Here is a 9,620-nt window from a genome sequence, read left to right on the forward strand (position 1 = left end):
CAGGCCACGCCAGCAGTCCTAACGTCACCTCTCCCCTACTTCCGGTCTGCAAGCCCGTCCCAGGCTTCAGGTGCCGGTTCCTTCCACACTCCAAATCCCGTCCCTGCTCCAAGCCCTCCTGCAGAGGGAGGAGCAGTGGGTGACGCCATCACCCAGGCGCTGGCCCGTACGAGGATCCCATCCATCCAGATTATGTGACGGTTTAGATAGTGGGAAAACCGCGAGGAAATGGTCAACCAGATGACGTAATGTTTTCGGTGACGTTCCGTTCTGACTTATGCATGGCATGATCGACATTGTGGTTTAGCTTGAGAAGACAGACCTACACATCCGGGCTCCACTCAGGGCCAACAAGGTTCCTCTCAAAGTGCCCACCAAATAAAAGCAGAGTTCTTTAAATTTGCATAAGTGAACTGCAGGCTTCAAGGATCACAGCCAATAGGGAGTGTTGAGGCGGAGACGCACCTGGGATAGTCGCCCCCTACAGTAGGGAAGCTTGGAATCAGATTGGCTTCTTTCTAAGCGACAGTAGCGGAAGCCAATCATCTTTGAGGTGCACAGATGGGGGGCAGGTGGGCCCTGGCGCAACCAATGGGGAAAAGCATCTCCAGAAGGACTAGGCTCCTTGCCCAATGAGGCTGGGAAGGCCGTGAGGCGCTAGTTCCGAGAGGCAGTATTTTAGGCCAACCCAGTGCGGAGCTGGACGGGGCGCAGTACTGAACGACGGGAGGATTGGCCAATGGCGAGTGCGAAAGCGGGCAGCCGAGACCGGGAACGCGAAGGGAGCTGAAGGAGGGGGAGGCTGAACGGGAGAGAAGCAGGAAGTAGCGGCGGCCGTGGGGAGGGCGGTGGCGGCTGCGGCGGCGGCAGCGGCCAGAGCAGAGGCGAGACCGCCGGGTCTCTTCCCGCACTGGGAGCGGAACAAGTAAGCATGCCTGGGGTAAATACCCGCCTATGGCCCCGCCCCCTGGGGGGGACGGATAAATAACCCCCTCCCTCCCCCACTTGGTCAACTAACCCCCTCACCGCGCCGCCCCTCTGGATGGCTTCTAGGAGGGCCCGGACGTCGCCCCCGTTCCTTGGGGCGGATGGGCGAAACTCCAAGCCTGTTGAAAGCACAGCCCCTAGCAGGATAAGCGTGGAGGGAGGGTCGGGGTCCTCAACCCCTGGCGCCCCCACCGCAAGAGGCGTCCGAAGCGCGGCCCGGGGACTGAAGGCTGCGGGATGTCGCGACCTAAAATGGTGTCCGTGTCCGGGAGTGGGGGCGGGGGAGCTGTGCCAGGCCGGAGAGGAGCCTGCACCCCGACTGGGGCGCAGGTCAGCGTCCGGGCCCCGGCAGGACTCGGGCTCGCGCCCCGGGCCGCCGCGCGCCTTCCGACCCTTCCCATCTCGAGAGAGCCTTAGAAGTCCGCGGGAGAAGGAGGCTGCTCGGGGAGGGGAGGGGAGGGGAGGAGGTCGGAGTTGGGACGGACCCCGGCTGGAGAGCTGCGAGTCAGGCAGAGACTGTCCCCTCCCCAGCGCTCTCTTTCCACGCCTCCCCTACTCCGGTGTAGTCCTGGGCCGAGAGGTGCTGCGCGGCAGCTCCCCGAGGGCCTGGTCTGGCCGAGGCCCGTCCTTCCCTTAGCACGCTGGTGAGAGCTAGAGAAGCCGCGCGCCTTAGTTTCCCCTTTGGCTTCTCCCATGTACACCCCGCCCCCTCCCCGCAACCCTGGACATGCTCCCCGCGCCGGTCCTCGGCAGATGGCAGGGACTTAATTCCGCCCGCTGCCCAGCTTGGCGGCAGCCTAATCGCCCCCGGCCGCCGGCCCCTCGCCCTCCTCTGCGCAGCAGGCCGCGGGCCAGGGAAAGGGACGTGGAGCCCCCACCCGACCGAGGCCAGTTCACCCTCTTCCTGTTCAGCCCCTTCCTTTGGCTTTTGGGGAAGAACAGAGGGAAGGAGGGGGGCTGGAGCCCAAGAGACAAGGCGCAGCAGCCGTAGAAAGGCCTGGGCCGTGGGGCTGGGGAAGCCTCTTCGGCCTTGAGCTCCGCTGCATGATCTTGGCTATCCGATGACCTCTAAGTCACTTGGACGCCAAAGGGGGAGTTGCTTGGGGGAGGCGAGTTTGCAGATGTTTTCTCTTAGTCCCCAGTGATCTATGTTCCACCAGCCCACTTTTCTGAGGGCCTGAGTGGAAGGTAGCTCGGGCCTTTCCAGGTCCGGAGAGAGCCAGGCAGAGGAGGGCCCTAGCGATCCAGCAGAGCAGAGGCAAGGGGTGGAGGGCTTTGTTTAAACCCAGAGCCTGCAGAATTAAGTAGGGGGGAATGAGGGGAGGACTCCCCTTTCTTCCTCTAGTTGGTACCCTCTCCCTCCACCCCCACCTTGGTCCCTGCAATGCCAGCTGCCACCTGCTGGGACTATCTCCAGTTACAGTTTAAAGGCTGGAAAGAGGTGAGAGAATTGGCCCTGGGAAATGGCTTGCATCCTGGGCAGGAAACGTGTAAGGACAGAGACTTCTTCAGTTGCTTCTTCCTAGATATAGAAGCACATGTGGGGAGAAACAGGGAACAGACCTGGGTCCTCCGCAGGCTCTAGGCTGGTCTCCTTGTTGGTTTAGTGCCTCATAAGTCTTGTGGGATTTGTGTGTGTGTGTGTGTGTGTGTGTGTGTGTGTGCGTGCGCGCGCGTACTAGGACAGGTTAGGGTTGGGTGAGACTTCCTGGGCTACTGTTGCCAAGGGAAAATGAAAAGGGTAAGCAGTATGAACTGGGGATAAACTGGGGTGAGGAGCTCAGAGCAGAAACGACAGGGGTGAGGGGCCTGGCTTGTCCCCCTTGTGGCAGCTGTGCTGGATAATAGTACCCTGGAGTTTTAGCCCTGAGAGAGCAAGATGGGGAGAGAGGGAGGGAAAGAGGGAGGGAGGGGCTGGCCAGGCGAGGACCAGGCACTCTTGGGAAGGTAGGTTAGCGAGCAGCAGGTGTTTGTGACAGGAGAGGCCTAGGCTGGGGCCCTTGTGACCAGGCTGCTGTCACGGTTTTCCCCTGTTTTTTTCTCTGTGTCTCTTTCTGTTCCTGTGCCTTATTCTTTCCATCTTGGTCTCTTGGGCAACTTCCCTGAGTCCACTTCTCCCTGTTAACCTAGTTAGATCTTCAGGTGCCAGTGATGACCCCAAGTGCCCCAGACTTGACCTCACACTACCCTGACTCCTGTCTCTGACCCTAGCCGTAGATTTCCAGTGCTTATTCTCTCCCAGGGCCTCCTTGACCTGGCGTGTCCTTATTGTCCTAGTTGTAATACTAAATCATATTCTGGTTCTGACTCTCATGTTTATGATCCATACCATGCTCAGAACAACCCTATGATGTATAGGTTACTTGTCCCCTCTTTCAGACAGCCAAAGTAAGGCAGTGGAGTAACTTGCTTATACAGCAGGCTATTGATAAAGCTGAAATTAGGATCAGTTCTTGCATCTTGGCTTGTCACTGCCCCTTTGTACACATGGCCTTTCAGATCTCTGTGGTCCTCAGGAAATCCATGAAGAATATGAATGATCCCATTCTGCCGTGAATGAGCCCTTAAACCTAGAGCATTGTGTACCTCCTCCTCCTTAATAGTAGTATTGATTGATGGATTGATTCTGTGCTGGGCACAGGAGGGGCTGAGGTGGTTTCAAACAAGATGCGCACTGAATTCCCTCTTACCCTTATCTCTTTTCTGTATTTCTGGAAAGTGTCCTCCTTTGCTTTTTCTGGATCTTGGTGTCCTCCCTGGAATGTGCACACTAACTTCCTTTCAATTTTAGTGTTTGGCTTACCAGGTGCCTTCACCAGCTCTCTACGATTTGCACTGTGGTAGAGGTGTACCCAAGTCAGAGTGCGAGTGGCTTCTGAGAGGGGATGGACATGGAGATCCTGAGGGAGGAGAACCAGAGGTCTTAGTTTCTCCCTCTTTGCTGTTTTTGTCAAGTCTAGGACTTGCTGCCATGGGGGACATGAAGACCCCTGATTTTGACGACCTTCTTGCTGCCTTTGACATCCCCGACATTGATGCAAATGAAGCTATCCACTCTGGGCCAGAAGAAAATGAGGGACCAGGAGGCTCAGGGAAGCCAGAACCCAGTGGAGGGGGTGAATCTGGAGAAGCAACAGCAGCAGCTGCTGGGGATGGGCCTGGGGTTTCTGCCCAGGCCTCTGACCATGGCCTACCGCCACCAGACATCTCGGCAGTCAGCGTCATTGTCAAGAACACTGTGTGTCCGGAGCAGTTGGAGTGCCTGGCTGGGAGTTCAGGAGGGGAAGGGGCCCGGGCTGGGCGGATGACTAAGGAAGGGCCTGTGGGACCTCGTCTGATGCAAAATGGTTTTGGGGGCCCTGAGCCATCCCTTCCAGGAACCCCCCACTCTCCAGCTCCTCCCAGTGGGGGTACCTGGAAAGAAAAATCCATGGAAGGCAAAGCTTCCCTGGATCTCTTTGCTCATTTTGGGCCTGAGCCAGGGGAGCACCCTGATCCTCTGCCTCCCTCTGCGCCCTCCCCACCTCGGGAAGGGGCCATGACCCCACCTCCTTTCCCCTCTCCCTTTGAGCTGGCCCGGGAGAATGGCCCAGCCCTGCTGTCCCCTGGTTCTCCCCCGCCGCTGGGGGCCTTGAAGCAGGACAGCTGCAGCCCTCTTCGTCCCCAGGGCCTGGCTCGGCCAGGCGCAGGCTCTAGCCCTGAGGCCATGGGCATCCCTGACAGCACCTCGCCTTCCCAGGTTGCTGGGGTGCCCTTCTTCAAGCAGTCTCCAGGGCACCAGAGCCCTCTCGCCTCCCCTAAAGTGCCCGGCTGTCAGTCCCTAAAAGAAGAAGAGGATGAGGGACCAGTGGACAAGTCTCCCCCAGGAAGTCCCCAGAGTCCTTCTAGTGGAGCCGAGGCTGCAGACGAGGACAGCAATGACTCCCCTGCCTCTTCCAGCTCCTCTAGGCCTCTCAAGGTGCGGATCAAGACCATTAAAACATCCTGTGGGAACATCACAAGGACTGTAACCCGGGTCCCCTCAGACCCTGATCCCCCTGCCCCCTTGGCTGAGGCGGGCTTCCTGGCAGAGGCTAGCCTCTTGAAGCTGTCCCCTGCAACCCCGACACCTGAGGGCCCAAAGGTGGTGAGTGTCCAACTGGGTGATGGCACGAGGCTAAAGGGCACAGTGCTCCCTGTGGCCACCATTCAGAACGCAAGTACTGCCATGCTGATGGCGGCCAGCGTGGCCCGCAAAGCTGTGGTTCTGCCTGGGGGCACTGCCACGAGCCCTAAGACGATGGCTAAGAATGTGCTGGGTCTGGTGCCCCAAGCCCTGCCTAAGGCAGAGGGGCGGGCAGGGCTGGGGACAGGGGGACAGAAGGTGAATGGTGCCTCGGTGGTGATGGTGCAGCCTTCCAAGTCGGCCACGGGGCCAGGGGCAGGGGGTGGCACGGTGATCTCACGGACCCAGTCTAGCCTGGTGGAGGCCTTCAACAAGATCCTCAACAGCAAGAACCTGCTGCCTGCCTACCGGCCAAACCTGAGTCCACCGGCTGAGGCCGGGCTGGCCCTGCCACCGACAGGCTACCGCTGCCTGGAGTGTGGGGATGCCTTCTCGCTGGAGAAGAGCCTGGCGCGGCACTACGACCGCCGGAGCATGCGCATCGAGGTCACCTGCAACCACTGCGCCCGGCGCCTGGTCTTCTTCAACAAGTGCAGCCTGCTGCTGCACGCCCGCGAGCACAAGGACAAGGGGCTCGTCATGCAGTGCTCACACCTGGTCATGAGGCCGGTGGCCCTTGACCAGATGGTGGGGCAGCCGGACATCACGCCCCTGCTGGCTGTCCCACCTGCCCTCGGACCTCCAGCTTTGCCTGCTTTGGGCAAGGGGGACGGGGCCGTCACCTCCTCCGCCATTACTGCAATTGCTGCCGAGCCCCCTGTGCTGCCGCTCTCGACGGAGCCACCTGCTGTCCCTGCCACCTCTGCTTACACGTGCTTTCGCTGTCTGGAGTGCAAGGAGCAGTGCCGGGACAAGGCTGGCATGGCCGCCCACTTCCAGCAGCTCGGGCCCCCTGCCGCTGGGGCCACCAGCAATGTGAGTTGCCTTTTGCAGCCCCTCCCTGGGAAGGGGACAGCCAGATCCCATGGGGACAGGATCTAGGAAGGTGTTGTGGTCTTGGTTAGGAGAAGGAATAGGGAACACATCACTCGTCACTGACTCACCTTGTTTTAACCCACTCGACAGGTGTGCCCTACCTGCCCCATGATGCTCCCCAGTCGCTGCAGCTTCAGCGCCCACCAGCGCATGCATAAGAACCGACCTCCCCATGTCTGCCCTGAGTGCGGGGGCAACTTCCTGCAAGCCAATTTTCAGACCCATCTCCGGGAGGCCTGTCTGCATTTCTCTCGCCGCGTGGGATACAGGTGCCTCCCACCTCTCCTCCCCATAGTGTCTCGACACTTTCCCCCTGCACTTAATGGCCTTGTGGCTCCTAGCACTAGTCTTTCAGATGGCCTCTCAAGGAGAGCCCCATCTCTTCTGTGGAACCCCTCAACCTTGGTGTGTTGGGAAGCATGGCCTGAGATCTCTGTCTTTCCTTCCCCACCTTGGGAGCGAGGAGGGCCGCCTCCGTGGCCCCAGCTCTGCCTCCACAGGCCTCCCGTGGGGAACTAGGTCTCTGCAGCTTCCTTCTTTCTCCACCTGCACATGTTCCACCGCTGAGTAACTTCTCAGAGTCCACCTAGTCCCTAAGAATGAGTGTGTTGTGGAGGGTGGCTGTGAGATGCCCCCTTACCTCACCACAGTGCCTCCCACTTCCTCCCCAAGGTGCCCCAGCTGTGCAGTGGTGTTTGGGGGTGTGAACTCTATCAAGTCCCACATCCAGACGTCGCACTGCGAGGTTTTCCACAAGTGCCCCATCTGCCCCATGGCCTTCAAGTCTGCACCCAGCGCCCACGCCCACCTCTATACCCAGCATCCTAGCTTCCACACGCAGCAGGCCAAGTGAGACCCAGGGAGGGAGCATGAGGAGGGGTGGGCTGGAGCGGGGCTGGGCCTCGATGGGGCAGGGTGTCTTCACTGTCCTCTCCACCCGCACAGGATGATCTACAAGTGCGCCATGTGTGACACGGTCTTCACTCACAAACCCCTCCTCTCCTCACACTTCGACCAGCACTTGCTGCCCCAGCGTGTCAGTGTTTTTAAGTGCCCGTCTTGTCCTCTGCTTTTTGCCCAAAAAAGGACCATGCTGGAACATCTTAAGGTACAGGAGTCAAGGGACGGGGGCTGGGTGCTCAGCTGTGTGGACCTGGGGCTAGGGTCACACGCCCCTTAGGAAGTGGGGGCAGGGGAGAAACCAGGACTCTGACAAAGCCAGACCCTCCCCCGTAACAGCCATCTTCTCTCATCTGCCTCACAGAACACCCATCAGTCTGGGCGTGTAGCGGAGGAGACTGCTGGGAAAGGGGCTGGGGGTGCCCTTTTGACCCCCAAGACTGAGCCTGAGGAGCTGGCTGTGTCTCGGGGAGGAGCAGCTGCCCCTACCGAGGAGTCGTCCTCATCCTCAGAAGAGGAGGAACTGCCCAGCTCCCCCTCGCCCCCTCGCCCCACCAAACGGCCCCGGCGAGAACTGGGGAGCAAAGGCATCAAGGGCGGAGGTGGGGGCCCTGGAGGCTGGACCTGTGGCCTTTGTCACTCCTGGTTCCCTGAGCGTGATGAGTATGTGGCTCACATGAAGAAGGAGCACGGCAAGGTGAGTGGGGCGCCCCCAGGGGAGCAAGATGGGCTGGAGGGGCAGCCTTGGGCTTGAGCTGTGTGGCTATGGGGATGGGGTCCTGGAGCCTGGCTCTGAGATCCCCCTCCCCCTGCTGTCCTAGTCAGTGAAAAAGTTTCCCTGTCGCCTGTGTGAGCGCTCCTTCTGCTCCGCCCCCAGCCTGAGGCGCCACGTCAGGGTCAATCACGAGGGTATCAAGCGAGTTTACCCATGCAGGTAACCCTTGCCCTCTTGCCCCTTCCTCTTTTCTGCCCAGCAGGGTCCCCCTCCACAACCCTGGTTCCCCAAAATACCTTTCCCCCTGCCTCTTAGGTCTGAATGGACTGAAGGTTGAGGCCTCCCTCTGCTCTGGGAGCCCATCTGCTCAAGCCACGGGCCTCGGTCTTTGGGCTGTGCCCCTGGCGCCCACCCGCCCGCTCTCCCCTTTAGGTATTGCACAGAGGGAAAACGCACCTTCAGCAGCCGCCTGATCCTGGAGAAACACGTCCAGGTCCGGCACGGCTTGCCGCTTGGGGCCCAGTCCCCAGGCCGGGGGAGTGCCCTGGCTCGGGGCCCCGGTGCCAGAGCCCAGGTAGGCCAGAGGCTCAAGCCGCTGTGTTAGGGCCGTGGGAGTGGGTGGGTGTGCCAGGGACAGTGGGGGACGACGAGGAGGCCCACATCCTTCACTCTTCTCCAGGGGCCAGGACGGAAACGCCGCCAGTCCTCTGACTCTTGCAGCGAGGAGCCTGACAGCACGACGCCTCCAGCCAAGTCCCCGAGAGGTGGCCCCGGGGCAGGAGGCCACGGTGCCCTGCGCTACCGAAGCAGTGGCTCAGCGGAGCAGAGCCTCATGGGGCTGAGGGTGGACGGCGGCGCCCAGCAGTGCCTCGACTGCGGCTTGTGCTTTGCCTCCCCTGGCTCCCTGAGCCGGCACCGTTTCATCAGCCATAAGAAGAAACGGGGTGTGGGTAGTGCCGCTGCCCTGGGCCTGGGGGACGGGGAGGAGGAGGCCCCCCCTCCTTCCAGGTCTGATCCAGAGGGTGGAGACTCACCGTTGCCTGCTTCTGGAGGCGCGCTGACCTGTAAGGTCTGCGGCAAGAGCTGTGACAGCCCTCTCAACCTCAAGACCCATTTCCGCACACACGGCATGGCATTTATCAGGGCTCGGCAAGGGGGCAGTGGGGACAACTAGGCCCCAGGCGTGGACTGACCAGCCCTCTTCCCTCTTCCCTGGGAGCCTGGGTCACTGCTGCTGCCTGGCGCCTGGGCTGGGGAGTTCCATTACTATTCATGTCTTGTTCAGCTCCTCGTCCCCCCGGCCCCAAGGACGACGAGCTCTTCTGGATGGTAGTTATTTGCAGTCCCCCCTTGGGTTTGGCCCGCGGGTCCTAGTAGAGTGGGCCCTCCGTTCCTCCTTTCTGAGCCCAACACTAATTATTCTCTGGCTGCAGACCCCCGTGTGGGGCGGCGGGTGGGAGGACAGGAGGGCCCGAAGCTGGGGCAGTCAGGGGCATGCTCCTCAACACTTTTGGGCACAGACGGCAGCCCTGCCCCTGCCCTCGTGCCCACCTCAGACTCCCTGGCACTCAAGCTCCCCCACCCCTGCAGTGCCTTTCACTTTTTTTTTTTCCCCAGAAATCTAGGGGGGTGGGGGTTGGTGGGGACGAGTCCTGTCAAGGGGGTCCCAGGGAGAGAAGAGGACAGGCTCTCAGGAATCCTTTATTCTTGTAGTAATAATAATACTAACAGTAGGGGGAATGGGAGGGAGAAAACCAGACCATTAAAACTGCTTGTGGTTTAATTCCCATTCAGGCTCCTCTTTTTATGTGGACATGTCCTAGGAGGGGGCGAGGGTCAAAATTGGGCAGACCTTTCTCAGGGAGGAGGTGGTACTGA

General features: G+C 60.2%; 1 protein-coding gene across 5 annotated transcripts; it reads left to right on the forward strand.

Annotated features, from left to right (window-relative positions):
• The first annotated feature begins 727 nt into the window (after positions 1 to 727).
• On the forward strand, positions 728 to 9,531 carry ZNF687 (zinc finger protein 687). Of its 5 annotated transcripts, none has more exons than XM_010958430.3 (9): positions 733 to 925; positions 3,943 to 6,067; positions 6,218 to 6,396; positions 6,800 to 6,976; positions 7,073 to 7,235; positions 7,392 to 7,724; positions 7,849 to 7,961; positions 8,175 to 8,316; positions 8,422 to 9,531. In XM_010958430.3, exons 2-9 carry the CDS (start codon positions 3,959 to 3,961, stop codon positions 8,914 to 8,916), a joined length of 3,711 nt encoding a protein of 1,236 aa, XP_010956732.1. In that variant the 5' UTR covers positions 733 to 925; positions 3,943 to 3,958; the 3' UTR covers positions 8,917 to 9,531. The 5 variants fall into 5 exon arrangements, with proteins under 5 accessions (XP_045375114.1, XP_045375113.1, XP_010956732.1 ...); XM_010958431.3 differs by having other exon boundaries at positions 3,948 to 6,067; XM_010958432.3 differs by lacking the exon at positions 733 to 925 and adding an exon at positions 1,067 to 2,428 and having other exon boundaries at positions 3,948 to 6,067.
• The last annotated feature ends 89 nt before the right edge of the window (positions 9,532 to 9,620 follow it).

Source organism: Camelus bactrianus, chromosome 21 (assembly GCF_048773025.1).
Source record: "Camelus bactrianus isolate YW-2024 breed Bactrian camel chromosome 21, ASM4877302v1, whole genome shotgun sequence".
NCBI lineage: Eukaryota > Metazoa > Chordata > Mammalia > Artiodactyla > Camelidae > Camelus > Camelus bactrianus.

Bases quoted from the DNA above. Each gene is read 5' to 3' on its own strand.
- ZNF687 (XM_010958430.3), top strand. From the start codon at position 3,959: ATGGGGGACATGAAGACCCCTGATTTTGACGACCTTCTTGCTGCCTTT. The intron at 7,725-7,848 runs GTGAGTGGGGCG...CTGCTGTCCTAG, and splicing joins TGAAGAAGGAGCACGGCAAG to TCAGTGAAAAAGTTTCCCTG. The intron at 8,317-8,421 runs GTAGGCCAGAGG...ACTCTTCTCCAG, and splicing joins GCCCCGGTGCCAGAGCCCAG to GGGCCAGGACGGAAACGCCG.